This window comes from Fusarium solani, assembly GCF_023522795.1.
Source record: "Fusarium solani strain SB1 chromosome Unknown bctg00000004, whole genome shotgun sequence".
NCBI lineage: Eukaryota > Fungi > Ascomycota > Sordariomycetes > Hypocreales > Nectriaceae > Fusarium > Fusarium solani.
The window spans coordinates 2,509,483-2,527,428 of record NW_027072152.1 but is presented as its reverse complement, the minus strand read 5'-3'; the positions used below and the strand labels follow the sequence as shown (position 1 = coordinate 2,527,428).

At 54.6% G+C, this 17,946-nt stretch overlaps 4 protein-coding genes across 4 annotated transcripts; 2 read left to right on the top strand and 2 right to left on the bottom strand.

The window, feature by feature from the left end:
* Positions 1 to 1,863: 1,863 nt before the first annotated feature.
* On the top strand, positions 1,864 to 2,669 carry MRS44_007850 (uncharacterized protein; the record flags this gene model as incomplete). The annotated part of the gene is made up of 2 exons (XM_065620676.1): positions 1,864 to 2,033; positions 2,075 to 2,669. The coding sequence occupies 2 exons, from the start codon at positions 1,864 to 1,866 to the stop codon at positions 2,667 to 2,669; spliced, it is 765 nt and encodes a 254-aa protein (XP_065476748.1).
* Positions 2,670 to 5,546: 2,877 nt separating this feature from the next.
* MRS44_007849 (uncharacterized protein) lies at positions 5,547 to 7,340 on the top strand (the record flags this gene model as incomplete). The annotated part of the gene is made up of 1 exon (XM_046269207.2): positions 5,547 to 7,340. One exon carries the CDS (start codon positions 5,547 to 5,549, stop codon positions 7,338 to 7,340), a length of 1,794 nt encoding a protein of 597 aa, XP_046134138.2.
* A 1,573-nt stretch (positions 7,341 to 8,913) lies between these two features.
* Positions 8,914 to 11,207, bottom strand: MRS44_007848 (uncharacterized protein; the record flags this gene model as incomplete). The annotated part of the gene is made up of 3 exons (XM_065620675.1): positions 8,914 to 8,947; positions 9,002 to 10,503; positions 10,548 to 11,207. 3 exons carry the CDS (start codon positions 11,205 to 11,207, stop codon positions 8,914 to 8,916), a joined length of 2,196 nt encoding a protein of 731 aa, XP_065476747.1.
* A 3,570-nt stretch (positions 11,208 to 14,777) lies between these two features.
* MRS44_007847 (uncharacterized protein) lies at positions 14,778 to 17,377 on the bottom strand (the record flags this gene model as incomplete). The annotated part of the gene is made up of 2 exons (XM_065620674.1): positions 14,778 to 15,567; positions 15,705 to 17,377. 2 exons carry the CDS (start codon positions 17,375 to 17,377, stop codon positions 14,778 to 14,780), a joined length of 2,463 nt encoding a protein of 820 aa, XP_065476746.1.
* Positions 17,378 to 17,946: the final 569 nt, after the last annotated feature.

Here is a 17,946-nt window from a genome sequence, read left to right as displayed (position 1 = left end):
ATCCGACCTCATGGCGCTGACAGTGGAGGATTGTGCAATGAATCTTTGGAGTGAGTGCATGGAGTTTAGTTGGATGGCTGGATTGGATGGAAGACTAGAAAGAATGGAAGGAGGTGCACATGATGCACTTGCCGTGGAAGTGTAAGAGCTGTCGGCCGCTAGGGATGAGAACTTGGAAGGTGCGACACAGTCAAAGCTCCGTAACTTCTTCGTCCTGCGGGTATCTGTCCCTTCTAGGTAGGTGGGCTTGGGAAGCTCTGTTCCATCTTCCATCCATCCCAGCAGGGCAGAGCAGGGCAGAGCAGAGCAACAACCAAGCTACATTCCAAAGTTGCCCAGTGCAACAACATCAATTGCAACAAAGACAGCAAGCACAGTGAATCTCACGCAGCAGCATGACCCTGGGATGGCCGCCCCCTGGATCAACAATCAATCCATCCATGGCGATGCGAAACGTACCTGCCTATGTACGAATACAGTATCCAGCACGTCGCCCAGGTCGTGTGGCACTACGCTTTGTCCTCTGATGATTACATGCCGCCGAGAAATTGATGAAGCTGGGGACGCGGGGTCAAGCAAACAAGCTGGGCGGCACTTGGGCTGTTGCTTGGGATCCTAGGCGGAATCCCGAGCCATAGTCGAGCGCTGGCGCCAGCAGGTGGCCATTACTCACTGCCTCTGGCGGCCCCTTCAGCCTTTTCTTGATCAGCTCAGGGGTGAAATTGGACGGGACCCGGTGGACGGAAGAGGGAGAAGGCAAGCGCAAGCCAACCGAGATGGCAGCAAAAAACACGTCACTTTCTCCAGGAGATCTCCCGACAGACTGGACTCTGGTATCACCGGACACATTGATACGTCTGCAAGGGCAATCTAGATCATTGCCCAGGCCAGGCCTGAGGTGTGTCTCGACGCCGCAGGGCAGCCAGCTAGCCAGCCAGCCACCACGCCCTCCTCCTTCTTCATCTTCCATGACCGACCCGACCACGAGCCTGAGCTGGAGCTGTGCCGGAGCTGATGCTGATGCTGATGGGGTCTTCGGCCGCTCGAGGTACCAGTAGAGAGACCTTGTAGCGCGCCAAGATATCGCCAAGAAAACACCAAAACCAAGGCAGTCCAATCCCGCGCCGAGAAACCCACGCCCAAGTGGGCGCAAAGGTCCCACTTATACCGCAACTGGGGCCACCCTTGGACGTGCTGCCGGGTGCATTCCCAGCTGTCGGTACCATCTCAAGCCCCAAAGGATCCAGCGTCCCAAGATCCAGAGGTTGATGGCCCCGGGAGGACGGTCGTTGGTCCACGATTTGTGGGCGTGATGGGGGCGCCTCCAAGGACGCCCTCGAGGAGAGGAGACAAGACACAACACAGTACTCGTCCTTGACATTGCTCCTGCGAATGAATACCTGGAACAGCCAGCGTACGTGCGCCATCGATCCACGGCACCACCTCTCCGGCTCTACGAGAGCGACTTAGCCTCCGTGGGTAGCCTCCATAGCCTCCAGTACAGGCCGCTCCACCCCAGCACTGAGCGGCGTCAACGCCTACTCGTCTAGCGCAACGCCTTGGATGCCTTCATATTACCCGGCCTGCTCGCCCCTGCTTCCCGGTTTCCTTTCCTCAAGAACCCTCGTCTTTGCCTTTTCATCTATATCTGAGACTTGACATCCCTTTGCGTCCGCTCTCATCTGCCTCGGACTGCTCAGCACCACTCGTCACTCCCATATAGTCTATCCTCACACGAACCTCTCTTCCATGGGCAGGCCGTCGCACAACCATGTGCGAGCCTCACTTAGCCGGGAATGGAGAGACTCGCCCTCAAAGGCACCCGCACATAAAGAGCAACTCAACACTTCTTCCACAACAAGAATGGCTGCCGAGCAGGCGGCAATTATCCCAACGGATTCTGCGAGCTCTCTGACCTCTCCCATCTCGCCACCAAGCTCGCCGCCATCCGCCTCGTGTCACGCGTTCCAACCCGCTCGAGCTCAACCCATGGACATGCTTGCGTCTCAACTCCGAAAACAATCATTGGAGCAGTATCACTCTGGACCGAACACCGGATTCTCTCAACCCCCAGTCGCCGCCCTATCCCCTCTTCATTACCGGACGATGATTTCGTGAACGTCCAGTCGGCCATTCGTCAGCGTGGCTCAGTATCAATGGACGTTGATGTCGAAGATGCTTCGGTGGCCACCACAAGCACCACTCGTGCTGAAGGTCTAGAGGGTTTGATTTTCCCCAACAGCCGAGCACAGGATTCCTCATCTGTAATCTCTTCAATGGTGCACGCTTCGCCAATTGCTGTCAACCCGACCGCCTACCTCGAAGCCCGAAACCACGGTTCTCGCACGATATACTCGCCCAATTTCAACGACTACTCTGGCAGCCTGGAAGTGGATGAAGGATACTGCGAAGAGGAAGATGACTTTAGTTGGCTGGAGTCAGCTGTGTCGTTGAGGTCAGCTGGTATGACAGCTGGAATCACGAAGCGATACGGACTCCGATACAGAACATCGGCCGAGGCAGCAAGTCGTTGCAGCAACGCGATTCACAGTCTGCCGAGAATGCGACGCCGCGACAAGAGGAGGAGAAGACAGCCCAGGTCGACCGAAGCTTCCGCAGCAGAGAGCCTGGGCGCCAGCGCCTCCAAGATGGTGGCGTCGGTGCAATAATGGGGCCAAAACCAGTGGATGACATTGATACTGCATTTTAAGGGCGTACATGGCGGCGCATAGCGAGGGCTCCTTGGGTAAAGGAAACGAAGGGCATTCACGGAGGGAAGATTTACGACACAACGGCGTTATCACAGGATGGGCATCTACACGAGCGAGGCGCGCGCCATCTGGGAAAGAGAGCAACAGACGGCACACACGGAAGGTCTAAGGCGTTTTTGTTTTTTAGGGGTTTGGGGCATAAGTCTGCATTGGCGTTTTTCTGGCAGGTCAAAGATTCATGGGTTATGGCGCAACGGGATCAAGGTCAGGGGCATACTCGGGAAGTGATATTAGGGATCATGATGATCGGGGAGTCGGTTTTAGGACATTGGGATGTGCTTGGAAGACAGGACCAGCACAGGCGCATCATGATTGGGGGCACATATGTACAAGGGCAAGGTCAGGGATAGGGATTGGGGGATGACGACGAGGAACAAGGTCAAGCTCTGATGGGTAGATTAGCAGAGCCTCATTCCCAGGTAGCACATGTGTAAGGGAAAGAAATACACGATTGCGCGGTCTCCGTGCACAAACATGAGGATGTCCATGTTGTATTACGCAAGATTGTGAGTCTGGAAGCTGTGACGAGGCTTGTGATGAATGATCAAGGCGCTAAGGGTATATGTTTGTCATGGATAGGTGGGAAATAGGAGCAAGAGGGTCTCGACTGCGGGAATGGATCTTTGAGGCGTCAAGCATCACGGGAAGGTCGATAGTCGCGTCACGATTCATGATTCGATAGTGGGAGGAAAGGCTGGAGAGCCGAGAATCTGGGTCCGGGCAGAAGGCTGAAACGGAATTGCTTGGTCAAGTTCGTGTGAGTGTATTGTGTTGTGAAGCTTGTCAAGTTCATTCATGATACATCATATTGAAGATGCATCTCATTATAGGCGTACCTTTGTTTCGGGCGTCATCGAAAAGGAAAATAAAACGCCAAGAGGCGCGAGATCAGCGCATCCTGCGTCCACTTTGTAACTGAAAAAAAAAAGAAAAGAAAAAAAAGTTACAGGGCTGAAGGTCTGGGCTCAAGATCTAACAGGGGGTCGACGATCACAGGCAGGCAAAAAAGAAGAGAAGCCCTCGTGATGTGGTGATAGATACAATTATTAAATAAAATAAAAATTGAAACCCGTTGACGAGGCAACATGTGTTTGAAACAGTCTCTTTTCTTTTAATATCAACGGAAAGATTTACATTCTTTGCAAGTGAGACAAAAGATGAAGAAATGGAATTTTTCCATTGTCGTCGATGATCTTTTTTAGTGGTGTTTTGGTGGAGGAGAGGATTTTTTTTTTTTTTTTTTTTTTGACAGGGCGGGCCGGGGCGATCAGAGGAAGAGGGGCACACACAGGCACATCTCCAATGGATGGCATCAATTGATGGGATGCAAATGCAAATGCAATGCAACCTTGGCTAGGCAGGGACGTTGCTGCAAGGAACCAGGAGAAACAGGGCAGGGGTTTTTTTTTTCTCTTTGAATTATTGTTTCTTGAAATAGATTTTTCATGTAGGGCAATTGAATATGTGTTGGACGACAAGTGACAGTACAGGGAATTCAATAATCAATTGATCGATCGATCGCTCACTCACTCACCATCATCACCACTCTCACTCACTGATCAATCCATCTCACTCACTTACCATAGAACTCAACTCACCCGCTCTCACCCGCCAGCCAAAATGTCACATCATTCTCGTAACCGGGCCCAACTCAAAATCCTCCTCCGCCCCATCGCCCATCGGATCGCCCTGGCCTGGCCTCGCCTGGCCTCGCCTCCTCTCTTGCTCCTCCTCAGTCTTGGTCTTGGCCCTCCCGTCCCATACTAACGTAGGTACACCCGTATATAGTTCAGGCCGTCGAGCGCCCTGGGTCTCGAGTGGCTTCGGGCATGCAAGGCAACCTGACCAAGAAGGCGCGCCAGCCCCCGTTACTATTCCCATGGGCGTCACCACCACACCCGACCTGACGTGCCTGAAGCAAAACTCTTTGTCTCCTTGATATGACTCCTAGCGTTCATGCTCTTGACTGCAAAAACATGTCGTCCATCAGAGGACACGGTTGCTGCGCAGAGTGATCGTCCATTTTTGTCCCTCCCCAGTAGACAAAGGGCGTAAATCAACTGCCGTGATAAGAGAGCCGCTCCGTCAATGGAATGCTCTCTCATAGCCTCGTGCATTCCTCCCGCTGTCGCACCCAAATGTGCCCCCCCAAGTAGCAACGGTCGTTGCTACGCCAGAGTGAATTCGTAGCTCTCCTTCTCTTGCTTGCGCCTGTCGTTATCGTTGTCGTCGCCCTCTCCTGATCCCTCTCATCGCCATCCGCTCTGCCCAGCAACAACAACAAAGACATCAACCATCTCCCATCCTTGTTTTGGTCTCCCCGTGTCTCGCCGGTTCCTCTGGCGCCCGTTGTATACGCCGTCCGTTGCCCTGGCTCATCCATCCATTACTCCATCGACTTGACTTTGGCCAACCTGGTACCTATCATTTTCGCCCACACACGCCACGCCTTCCGAGGCCTCGTTCGCTTCCCGGCCGAGTTCTTGTTGCTCGTCTCGAACTCTGTTTTCCTCTCTCCTGACTGGCTCACGCCTCTCGCCTCTCTCTTCCCGCTCTCTTCTCACTCTCACTCAAGAATCTCTTCTCATCCTGTTTGCCATCTTTTTGGCTCTCACATCCTTCATGCCACCAACTTCGACCTCGACTTCGACATCCCCGTCGCGTTCAACAACTCTCTTAGCCAGCCCCAGGTGACTCGCTTGGCTGACTCCTCCCCCATTGCCTCCTCATCCGCCCGCTTCCACCAGCCCGGAGGATCAGCCGAGTAGGATACCAATGGCCTCCTGGACCCTTCCCTACCGGGTTGAGGCCGTCGACCGCGAACCGGGCTTCTACTGGCAGGATCTCGACGATGGCCCCAACGATGGTTCCAGCGACTTCTTTGGTCAGTTTATCAACTTCGACACCGACATCCCCTCCTCCATGGCCGATCCTCACGGTCCCGATCCTGCCGTGCCCACTTTGCCAGGCATCATCCTCGATCATCACGCCGAGTCCACCGTCTCATCCGGCGTGTCAACAACCGAAGATGAGTTCGACTTCTTCTCTTGTAGTTCCCAGGTCGACGCGACCATGCCATCTCAGCCCAGCTCATCCACCGCGCCCACACTCTCTCATGAGATTGATCCTCGGAGTCTCGCGCTTGCGAGCAGTGATGACTTCACCACCGATAAGCCCATCCAGGTACCCCGGGTCTCCATGTCCGACCCAGCGCTGCCTCGAGTGGAAGGTATCTCACTACAGGGCTCGCCTGTGAAGCGAGAACCCGCCTCACAACCCTCTTCGCCGACACCGCCCAACACCAACGTCAGGAAGCCCAACAAATTTGTCGAGGCACTCTCGTCCACAATCCGTAAGGCCGGCAAGCTTCGCAAGGCCAAGAAGCCCATCGTCATGGATCGCTCAGCCTCTCCGACCATGGACAATCCGCCCCGAGCCTTGAGGCTGCAGCATCACGAATATGGTAACGGTAACGACGCGTTCCCACACTCTCCGACTGGGAGGCCGGACAACGCCCACTTCGTCCATGGAATCCTCGATGATCCTTTCAATGAGATACCCGCGCCGCCCCCGGCCGACTCACTCCGGTTCTTCAGCAGCAACGGACTCCACACACCGGTCGAGTCCCCGGGCGTCAAGCCGGAGCATGGCAACTTTCCGCCCGAGATGGTTGGACAAGCACACCAAGCGGCCTGGCAACACCAGCAACAGCCACATCCCCACCCGCACCCGCACCCGCACCAACAACCGCCTCCTCAGGGGCACTCGCACCCTGTGGTCGTGGCGGGATCCGCGCCAGAGTCGTGGGCGGCACACGAGTACATGGCCCAGAACCCTCACCAGAGCGGGTGGTGGGACCTGAACCTGATCAGCCAGAACGGCGAGTACGTCGTGGTCGATCCGCAGCAGCAGAAGAACGCAAACCTCAACCTGGCCATGCACGCCCAGCACGCCGAGCTGCCGTACGAGTACCAGGTCCACGACCCCAACGCCCCAGGGCTCATGATCCATATGCCACAGCCCCGAGCAGCTCCAGCTGCCGTCCACGACCTCACGCTCAACGCGCAGACCTACCTTCCTCCTCCACCTCCGATCCCACCGACGAACGCGACCTCTGAGCGCCATCGGCCACCGAGAGCCCCCTCGTCCGGTGCCCGACACCTCTCGTGTTCACCGATCCGCAAGACTCGTCAACCATCCGCATCTCCCACACCAGCAACAGCGCACTCGCGCCACAGCTCAAACGGATCAGCCACATCAGCACGCAGCGCCTCAGGGCGAGGCATCGTTCCCGGGACTCCGACGGCGATGCGCAAGCAGCGACGATCACGGGAGCCCAGCGGCGGCAGCGTAGGCGGGGGAGGTGAGATTGGCTTCGTCAACTTCACGCCCAGCGACGGCAGCATCCTCATGACGGGCGTTGCTCCAAGCGGCAGCTCCAAGACCAAGGCGCGGCGAGAGCGCGAGGCCATGGAGCGACGGCGACGGCTGAGCGAGGCGGCCATGAAGGCGGTTCAAGCGGCCGGCGGCGACGTTGACAAGTTGATGGAGCAGGGCTTTGCCTTTTAGCGATGCAAGTTCCTCAACGGGTCAGTTCCTGCATAATGATCGACGTGGCTGCCGCCACTAGTTATTCCTTCAGCGCTCGCTCAGAGCTTGAGGACGTCCAAGAGACATGGAAATGAGAAAGTGAGAGACGACAAGACGCAATCAAATGCTCACGCACGATCAAGTCGAGAAGGTTGGTTTGAAAGGCGCAAGAGTGGCAGGGCCAGGCAAGGCAATACAATGCAGGGGTTGGGCGGTGAAACAATTTGCGACAACTTCCATTTGGGAAAGGACGGTGCAAGTCAACACGAACGGGAAATGGCGGGGGGCGTTAAACATCCATCACGAGCCACTTCATCTTAGAAGTGGAGGGGGCCGACACAACCACAACACCAACAGCAGCGCTAAACTACGACCTACGGCGCTGACTAAATACTTCTTCTTTTGTCCTCTTCTTTTGTCCTCTTCTTCCTTTCCTTCATATCTCTTTCATATCCTTACTTCTTCTACTCTCCTGCTTCTCTCAACCATCAACTTTGTCAGAAGCATCACACCCTCTCACCTCTAGTCCTCATCCTCTTCCGTTTCCTTTATCTTTTACAACACAAACCACACCTCCCTATGTGGGACCAATTCAACATTTTTCTTTTCTGTTTCGTCTTTTGCTTCAATATACCATTCTTGTATCAATAATCTTATACCACAAGACCTCCTGCAGTCTCCCCTTGTTCTTCTTCCCTCTAGCAGCACCGTCTTGCCCTTTTTTGTTTCCTTGGTCAGTGTGTGCCGGCCCTCGTTTCTTCCATGGAGTAATCATTGTATTTGTAGGATCAGCCTAGGAATTGGGTTAGCTTTAGCATTCATTGAGTTTCCTTCTTGTCTCTTTCTGCGGTGGGTGTGAGTGAGTGTAGAGGGATACATCATTCGCTATCATGATCGGTTCGATACTGGTTAGTAGATAGTTGGGCATCGTGCTCAGATTCTTGATGCGCGATCAAGTCATTGAGATGACTCTTCCATAGGATTTTCATAGACAAAAAAGCTCACACGATTCCATTTGTCCCATCACAAGACCAAGACTTGCCTTTAGTTGCCCATACTCAACTATCACTTGCTCAAGGTACAGTAAACCAAGTATTGGAATATTTTTGTATTGGCCAAGACAATGACCGGGTTGCTATGCTATGCTTCCCAGCCGCCACAGCCATGTCTTGACTGCATCGTCCTCCTAGGATATCGAAAATCAGCTGGTTGGTCTGAGCCAACTCAGTCCAGCTGCACAAACATGTTCCCCCGTCACTGATCCCTTCCCGATATGGTTTATATACACAAAGCAAATACTCGTACTGAGCTCAAAGATTTCGATATTCGCCAACGCCAAGTCTCGTCGCAGACGCCGTCGTCATGCTTTCGATAAAAAAGCCATCCAAAATAAAAGAAAACACGGTCTTGGCGTGGTCGTGTGTTGTTGATTACCGGGGTTCACTACAGTCGTGACCCAAGAAAATCGCGTGAATGCAAAGTCTACCCAACAAGGGCACAGACGATATAGCCCTTGGTCAAAAACAGGTATACGCTTCTAGCATTATATCAATTAGTGATCGTAGCCGGCACCTCGCTGCCATGGGCTGTATTGAATTAGCATATGATGTACAAAAGTTGCAGAGGTTGTCTAGACTCACCTAGCGTTGTTCTGTGATCGGTATCCACCCGGGCTAGAGTTGTTGTTTGACCGTTGCTGAACGAGCGGCGACCCCGACTGCTGGTAAGGGCTAGGGGAAGCAGAGCGGAAGGGGCTCTGGGGCCGTCCGTCGGCAGGGAATAGAGGCATCGAGGGGTTCACCGGGGATCGGGGAGGAGCATCACCTCGGTGGAACGAGGACTGGGACTGGTTGTTCATCTCAGCTCGCCTCCGAAGGCTCTCCGAAGACATCGAGTCCTCCTCATCAAGGTCGAGGTGCTTGTTGTAACCCGTCTTGTCGCCTCGAGCGGTAGCCGCAAGAGCATCAAGCTCAGTCGTGGTGTTGAGCTGGGTCTGGGACTTCATGAAAGAAGCACGATCATCGGCCATAAACTGGTACCGCGCATCGGGGTTCTTTCGGAAGAAGACAATGGTAGTCGACACGATAAGCATGAGAAGAAGAATGAGGGCGAAAGCCGCGTTGAGGACGAAGAGAATGACGCCCACAACACCAACGACGATCTTGGGCAGGCCAAAGACGTTGGAGAAGATGAGAAGGAAAATTGCGTTAATAAAGTTGATGGCACCAATGGCAATGTTGAACGAGTTGGTGGGCTTGTCCATCCAGGGTCGAAGAACCGAAGCGGCAATCAGGTAACCGACTTCAATGATAATGAAGCCAATGGCCTGAGCGACGCTGTTCTTCTGGGACAGGGCCACAAACATGGACTTGACCAGGGTGTAGATCAGAATAGGAACGATGAAGTAGTAGGCGGAGGCTCGGAACTGGACGTAGAGGAAACCCCACTTGTTGAGAGCCTGGGGATCCGAGAAGAGGATGTAGGCCGGGTTGCGGTGCATGGCGACGGAGCGGCGGGCGATGCGAATAACCTTGCTGGCACCCCAGGCGAGACTGAAGATCATGCCAAAGAGGAAGAAGACGGCCAGGACAACTTCGGCCGGCGAGTCGCGCTGGGTAAACTCCCAAAGGCAGAGAATAGTCATCTGGGGGAAACCAATCAGGGTCAGGCGGAACAAGACACCCTTGAGGATGGTGAGCCAGCCGTTGCGGAAGTCCATGAACTTGTCCTTGGACATCCAGTTCTGGCGAACGCAGAGCTCCAAGACGCCCTTGAAGGCGGCCAGGGCTAGGAACGTGATGACAACAAAGGCGCAAAAGAAGGTGAGACCTGTCATAAACAGGTTTGTCGACTCAATCTTGGCCTTGAAGGCAACACGCTGAATACCGTAGACGGTGTATGTGCCGTCATCGTTCTGAATGTTTCCACGCTTGGCGAGGTCGACAATGGCTCGGGGCATCATTGCCGCGCCACGCTTGAAAAGGTCGACACTGTTTGAGGCAAGTTGCAGGCTTCGCTTCTGAACTTCGACGGAAATCGAGCCAACGGTGTAGAGGATAGATTCGGGGGTACCGCCAGTGGCTCTCTGGTACCAAGTGAAAATATCCTGCATGAATCCGACCTTGATAATGCCCATAGACCACTGGAAGTCCTGAGTCCAGGAAGAGACAATGGGGGGAGTCCAACGCTGGTAAGACCGAGAATAGCCTGCGCCTGGAAATAGCCGAAAAGCGAGAGAGAGTTGGAAGCGACGTGAGCAGCCGTGTTGGCATGACCGACACCCGACACAATCGCAGAGGCGACAAGCCCCAATCCAGCAATGATGGCAGTCGCCCACTTGACACCCACGAGATCGACCGTCTTTCCATTGGAGAAGTCGGCTTCCACACAAGCGACCGACTCCTTCGTGTCGCTCCTGTTGACGTAAACACGGACGGTGGCATCAAGATCAGGAACACTGTAGGCGATTCCAGGAACTTGCTTGAGGTTCTCCTTGTCGACAGGGAGGTTGAACTTGAAGGGAATCTTGCCAGAAACCATGGGGCAGAGACCGGGAAGGTTGTTGGTGCAAGGGTCAAACTCCTTCTGGAGGAACTGGTAGCCGTAGGCGGACAGTCGAATGTCAAAGATGACCTTGCCTTGGATGGACGAAGTAGCAGCGGCCACAACTCTTGCGGAACCGTTGTTTGGCGTCAAGGTGACCTGGAACATACTGGCACTGAAACCGTTCTCCTTCTGACAGGCGTTGAGAGAGTTGGAATAGAGCAGCTTCTCACCCGATACGGGCGCCGCCAGGGCGGCTACTGAGGCGAGAACCGCCAACGGTTTCATTATACAAGACCACATCGTGATGGCCGATTCTGATGCTCCTCAATCGGTGGTCTGGCGATGGTTGGTAGATCGGCCTGTCAGGCGTCGTTGTCGTTAGGGGGTCGTAAAGGCGCACAGGGGGCCTGTTGTCGTCGGTCGGGTCGCGCGCGGAAATGGGGCCGTAAAGACTGCCGACGAGAGTCGTTCGAATAAGGGAGTCGAAAAACAAGGAAGCGGGCTAAAAAAATCGAAGGCTGGTCTGGTCGGGAGAGGCGGCGCTTGTTTTGCGTTTTCCAGGAGGCGTGACGTGGTTCTAGACGGCGGACTTGCAAGCGAGAGGGAAGACCGACCGCGTGGAACGACTGGAAGAGCGGACGGAGAATTACGAAACGGAACAAGACGAAGAGAAAGAGAAAGAGAATAAAGTCGAGAGAGAAAAACTAGCGAACGGCCGAGGCGAGAAATCGTCTCCGAGACGAGGCGTGGCTGGAAGCGTCGTCGTCGATAGGGTTGGGTTTTTCCCGTTTGTCGCTGTTCGATGATGAATGAGATGGGTTTGCGTGTGGGGGGAAGGAGGATGGGAAGGAAGAGGCACCGGCAGCAGCGAACTGGAAGCGTCAGCAAGTAAGAGGACCTGGAAGGGAAGGAGGCAGGAGGGAGGGAGGAGGTACTAATTGATTGGCGCCGACGGTGGAAGAAGGTACCCAACAGGTAATGATTGCGCTTGCGGTACGTAGGTACGTGTGCGTCGGGTGCGTCGTCTGCCCGTGCAGGGGGTGGAAGATGGGGACCAGAAGCAGGGGCTGGGAGCAACCGGATTGGCTTGGCCGCGTCTTGTGTTCTGCAGTGTGATAGGGGAGGAAGACAAGGGCGATTAATGGCCCAGTGTTTTTTTTCCTGGGCAAGGGAATCATTTTTCTTTGCTCCAGGGCGGACCGTCACTGGTTGCGCTGAATTCATGCCAACATTGGATCACTGTAGTTCCAGATCATGAGCTGCTTTGTGTGGCCACGGGCAGTCACCGGAGACAGTCAGTCACCCGCCAGCGGCAAGAGAAGATGGGGCCACAGACGCCTGGCCAAATTTACCCATCTCAGTCAGCAAGCAGAAAAAGATGATAATCCATCCGTCGTATCGAGACCGTCCGTATTCACTCAACACCCAAGAAAACCCAAGAAAACCAAAAACGACCTTGTACCGCTGCTAGCATGTCTTGGACGCTGCTCCCCTAGCACGAGAATCAGCGGGCTGTGCAGGTACCTGGAATGCAGGCCAGCCGCTGGCACAAGGACAAGTCAAGGGGCCCCCGGGGCAAGGGTGATGACTTGGATCTCGTATACGCTCTAACAAGAGGTACATAGTGGATACCTGTCACTCCCGGGGCAGGGAAAAGACCGCGGAAAGCCCCCCCCCTTGGCGCTGGGCGAGAGCACACGTACGAAATCGGCAGTCTGGAGATTGCTCAGCGGATGTTTCGGGTTTGGCAGACGCTGGAAGAGGTCAGAGGATTGTAAGAGATCTCTCAAGGATCCATGAATAGATGGCCTCTCTCTGGCGATAGTGCAGATCTACTACCTGCGCTGGGCTAGGAGTTGCGGTGACAACAACAACAACTCTAACAAGGACGCACAGAACTTGGCAATAACAATGGCTGGGCTGGGCTGCAGTTCGGGGAGGGCGGGCTGAGTGGCTTCTTCCAAGGCGAGCAACAACAACCACAACAACAACGACATCATTCACATCGAGTGCTGATCCATGATGCAAAAGAGATGCCCGACCACGGCAACCGGCCTCTGACATTTCCGGTTTTGGGCTGCTGGCGACCAAGTCTACTGCATGCCGCGTCGAATAGCGGCCATGCTATCGTTGGCGGTGGGCTGCCAGAGATGTTGGTTTCTTGGTTTTCCCCCGACCTCTTTGTGTCAACGACTCTGGTCAGATGGCCTTCAGCCAAGGCTGGGCGCGTGCTCGGCAATCACCAAAGATGTTGTTTCTGCTGCTTCTGCTGGACTCTTGTCTCCCAAAGCATACGGATGTCACCTCGTCATCCTGTCACAGGTTTTCCTGTCTAATTTACGAGACCCAGCAAATCCACGCAACCACCCCGAGTTGGAGGCTTGCACAGCCCCCTCTCCCTCCCTTCCCGTCCCCCTCCAACGCTGCCGAAGCCCGAAAGGTCACACTAGGGGGGTCCTCATCGACCCCTTGCTCGCTCCCTCAGGTCAGTCAAAAAGAAAACCACCCAAGAGACGGTACGGTATGCCCAGACAATGACCAAGCGAGCCCGTCGTATCAAAGTAAGATGAATATTCGCTTGGTATTGAGGTCAAGATGCGAAAATGAGCAAGTTGGAGGAGGCTGTGCAGGACGTACGTACTTGTGTGCTTGAGGGAGTATTCGTGTTCGACCTCGTGCACTGTTGTTGCCACTAACAACATCAATACGAACTCGTCGGTGTGGCCGCAGAGGAAGCTTTGTCGTGAGCTCGACAACCAACTATAGCAAGAGTATACGGAGTACTGCGTAGTAGGTGGAATGTAAGCAGCCTTTGTCTGTGAGATGAAAGGTCTCACTTGATAGAAAACGGTTCAGTCACTCATCCGGCTCTACCGAGTTCTCAACTCGCGGCCACCATCCACAATAGTAACAAGCGAATACATACGGATAGAATGCACCGTTGCATTCTGCTAATTGATCTCACCTTGCTGACAGTGGCGCCTGGCACTCGTGTAATCGGCAGCCGTTGCCCTGATGATCCCCAATTGAGTTCAACAGTTGTCGAACTTACACCGTCACCCTCAAAGATTCATCATCTCGTTCGTTAGAACATTCCAAAACTCGTGGCCCCCCTCACTTCCCCCACCAATATGCAAACCCGCCCTTCACAGCCCCAAAATCCAGGGGTAAGATTTTCCCCTCGCATAGCTCGCAGTAGCCAATTAGATCAAGACAATGCCGCGCAAAAGGAATGTTTCGCACTTTTTCTTTCGTCTTGTTACGGTGGAAGGAGATTAAGCTCGTCAGGGGTTCTTCTCTCGCTGACATGCATCTCACCTGAGATGGCCGATTACTGCGGTGAGCAACATGTCCCGCGCTCTAGTGACTCTCCACTGGCAAACGTCACTGACAAGAGTTGTAGAGCATGTGAATGGACCGTCGACGAATCTCAAACATGACGGGGCATGGACGCGTCAACTCGAAACCCACTCATCGTCCAAAGAAGCCGTGTGTGATCGACACGAGTCCCCATCAATCTTGCAGATTTGCACGTGTCGCTGGAAAAGGGCTCGAGTCGACTCTTCATCTCTTTCTCCGGCTCAGCATGATCCGAGTCTCACCGTAGGTTAGTTTCGTCCACCACGTTTCAAGACTCTTTGCATGGCAAAAGGCACCGCTCGCGTCACATGCACTACAACACCCAGGGTATCAGAGCATGAAATATGTCAATGCCAAACATCTAGTCCAATCAGTCCAATCCCAGTCGTCCAAGTATAAATGCAGTAAAATCCCTGTCCATAATAGATCCATGTAATAATATGATATCCGTTCTTTCATAGTCATAAATGGCCCATGCCCACCCAGAGACGTGACCCAACTCCACCATTTCTATAGCACGTCCCATTGAGCGTTCCACGGGTTGTTCATGGTCGTGTAGTCCACGCCGTGCTTGTATGAGCTCGTCAGATCCTCCTGGTCCACACCGCAATGCGTCTGTCCATCACGTCCAGTGAACCAACCCAGGCCGTATGTCTTGCCGTCGTCTAGCTTCTTTGCCATCTGTGTGTTGTTGAGCTTGGCCGTCCCCACAAAGTTGTACAACATCTTGCTCTGGTGGATAAAGGCAAGAATCGATGCGATCGTGTTGGGCTGTCGTGGCAGGAATGGATGTCGTCGCCGGAAGAAGACCATGGTTGCCACGACAAACATGTAGAGCAGCATAAAGAGGGTGAGTCCGAGGGTCATGTAGAATGACCGTACAGTCTCCTGGCCAGAATTGAGCCCGTCTTCTTCTTCCTGTTCCGAGTGGCCCTTGACAAGGTCCTTTATTCCCTTGTATCCCACAATAAAGTCCTGTCCATCCACTGTGGCAAGACTTGTCACCAAAATGGTCAAGAACTCGGCCATGACGGTTCCGAATCCAACCATAAAGACCAGAAAATGGCCGTTCAGGAGAGCGCGCAGAGGCATGTAAGCAAAGGGCAGGGCCGTGTAGTCGAGCGTGAGCGTCTTCGAGTGAGCGCGACGCTTCGAGAGGATGTAATAAGGTTCCATCATGCGCACCGCCGTCTCCATGGCGCCCCAGCTCATCTTGAGCATGACAGCAAGAGCCGTCACCGCCCAAGCAGCCTTGTCCGTGACAATGCGTGCAGGAGAAAAAGGAAGGTTGGAATGAAGCCTGCAAAGAGCAGCAGTCCAATAATGAAGGGGATGCTGCCGATCGGCCGCAGCATCACCGGGTGCGGGTGCTCGGAAAGATGCGCGCCGTCGTCTTGCTCACGGTCAACCTCCAACTTGGCGCTACTTCCCTCGTACGGTGCAAGAGACGAGTTCCTGAGCATATATCGACGGCGCTTCAGTTTATGGTGAATATCCTTGTGCTTGGCCGTGTCCATGTCCTTGAAATCCATCAGGATATGGCTCACGACAGCCATGCCTGCGAGACCAGCGATACCTCTCACGTCAGACAGCAGGCCTGACCGTCGTGACTGCAACACGAACAGCAGACCACACCCAAGAGCCGCGTTAACGGCCAGGGTTCCTGTTAGAAGCCGGGACCAGATTTCGTGAACGAAAATCTCCTTGGGCTCATCCGGACGATCCATGCGCTGGCTACGATCGGGTCTTAACACGATAGAAGCAGCGGCAAAAGTAGGCACCAGCGACACAGCAAAGGTCGAGGCAATCGATGATAGTGCCACCGCATAGTGGCCCAGTCTAAGCGCGCGGAATGGCCTCCAGAAGCTGAAGCTAGTGACATAGTCGGCATTGATCGACTTGGAAGCCAAGGCTCCCTCGGGCTTCGACAGCTGGTAAAAGGCCTCCAGACGGCGGACTTCAAAGTCGGTAAACTGCCAGAAGACACCGTATGCGACAGCACACAGGGTCGGCAGGAACTTGACAGCAAAGTAAAGCCACGCGTCCAGGTCGTTTGGTGACTTGAACTTGATGATGGGCGTCTTGCCAAAGTTTTGAAAGAGGACCTCCTGGAGAACTGCCAGCGCGATTGAGAGCACGATGAGCAGCAGGAGATATGGCCATCGCATGGAGATGGGCTTCCAATTCGGTTGGGGGTAGAAGATCTCCGTCTTGGTCTCCTTCTTGACCGGGAACGTCGAACGGCGCATGTCATCCTCATTGGCCAGGGTGTTGAGTCCCTCCATGCTGCTCAGATCGGCTCCTGGCCCCTCCTCCTCCAAGATGACCTCGATAACCTCGCCCTTTCGGTTGGCCTCATCCTGCCCTCTCTGTCGAATCTCCTCAGCTCGACCAGACCCGATGCGCCGTGAAAATGAGCGCGAAATACTGCGCTGGACCATGGTGGGCGAGGACAAGAGATCAGCATCTCGCACTTTGATGTCAGGCTGGATGCCTTGACCCAATCCTCCGGTCAATGTTCCGTTAGCCTCCTTGGCCTGCAATTTCTTCATAAATTCCTCATCGTGAGAGGTCATGGGCCCCAGAGCGGCCGTCAAGTCGAAACCAGGTGAAACGTCGTCCTCCTCAGCGATCGGGTCGTAGCGGGCCGACGTGCCCATAGGAGCTGCACTCTGGAGCAGCGACAGATCGTACGCCTCATCGTGCGTCTCCTCGGGGATGGGATGTCCCAGGGCAGAGCCATAGCTGGGCATTCGCTTGGCCTTGGAAGGAAATCTCGAGGGCGGGGGACCAGCAGCCGAGACGGGCGCATATGAGCCCCCGGCCCCGTTGTAGCCGAACGAGGCGGACCATCCAGATCCTGGGGAGTATGAGTGGCCTCCATATTCTTGCTCGGGAGGGCTTGGGTTTCCAGCAAAGGAGTCGAGCGATACCATAGATTCGCGACCGTGGAGCTGAGGCTGATCATAGGGATTGTCGTCGGCATAGACGGTCATGGCCGAGACGCGATGGCTGAGGTGAGGTTGGTTCGTCGCGGGTCTCCGCGTGATGCCCTGGTAGGAGTCGTAGGACGCATAGGGCTCTCTGCCCGCTTCATCATGATATGCCATGTTGCGCGATCCTCAACATTGTCAAAGGAGAAATACGTTCAAAACTCGCAGAACTGCCGGCGAGCAAAGGCCAGGCCGGCTCCGTTGTCGCAAAGCCTGGTCGCCTGGGGAGCAATGGATCGCTGGGGTCGTAGGCGGGGCAGCAGATGGACGGGAGGCGGCAGCGGTAGACGCGTTTGAAGGGCAGTTGAGCGCGGGTATCAGCAGATAAACAGGTGCAAGTGCACAGCAATTGAAGCCAGTGGGAGAACGAGCGACAAAAGTTGAAACGAACGAGCGAGCGAACGACAGATAGGAGAGAGCTAAGCTAAGCTGAGCTGAGCTGAAAGTTGATGGAGGAGGAATGGAGGAGAATTTCCTCATCCAGAACCAGAACCAGAACCAGAACCAGCCCAGCCCAGGCCACCGTAGGTAGGTCCCGACGGGTTCAGCCATGAGCAAAAGAAGGGGAGGCATATTCATGGGACCCCCCTTGCCAGCGCAGCGCAGCGCAACGCAACGCACCTCAGATGTCCCAGAGGTAAGCCAGCCAAGGCTCCAGCCCCCAAAGATCCAACTACTAAAGAGAG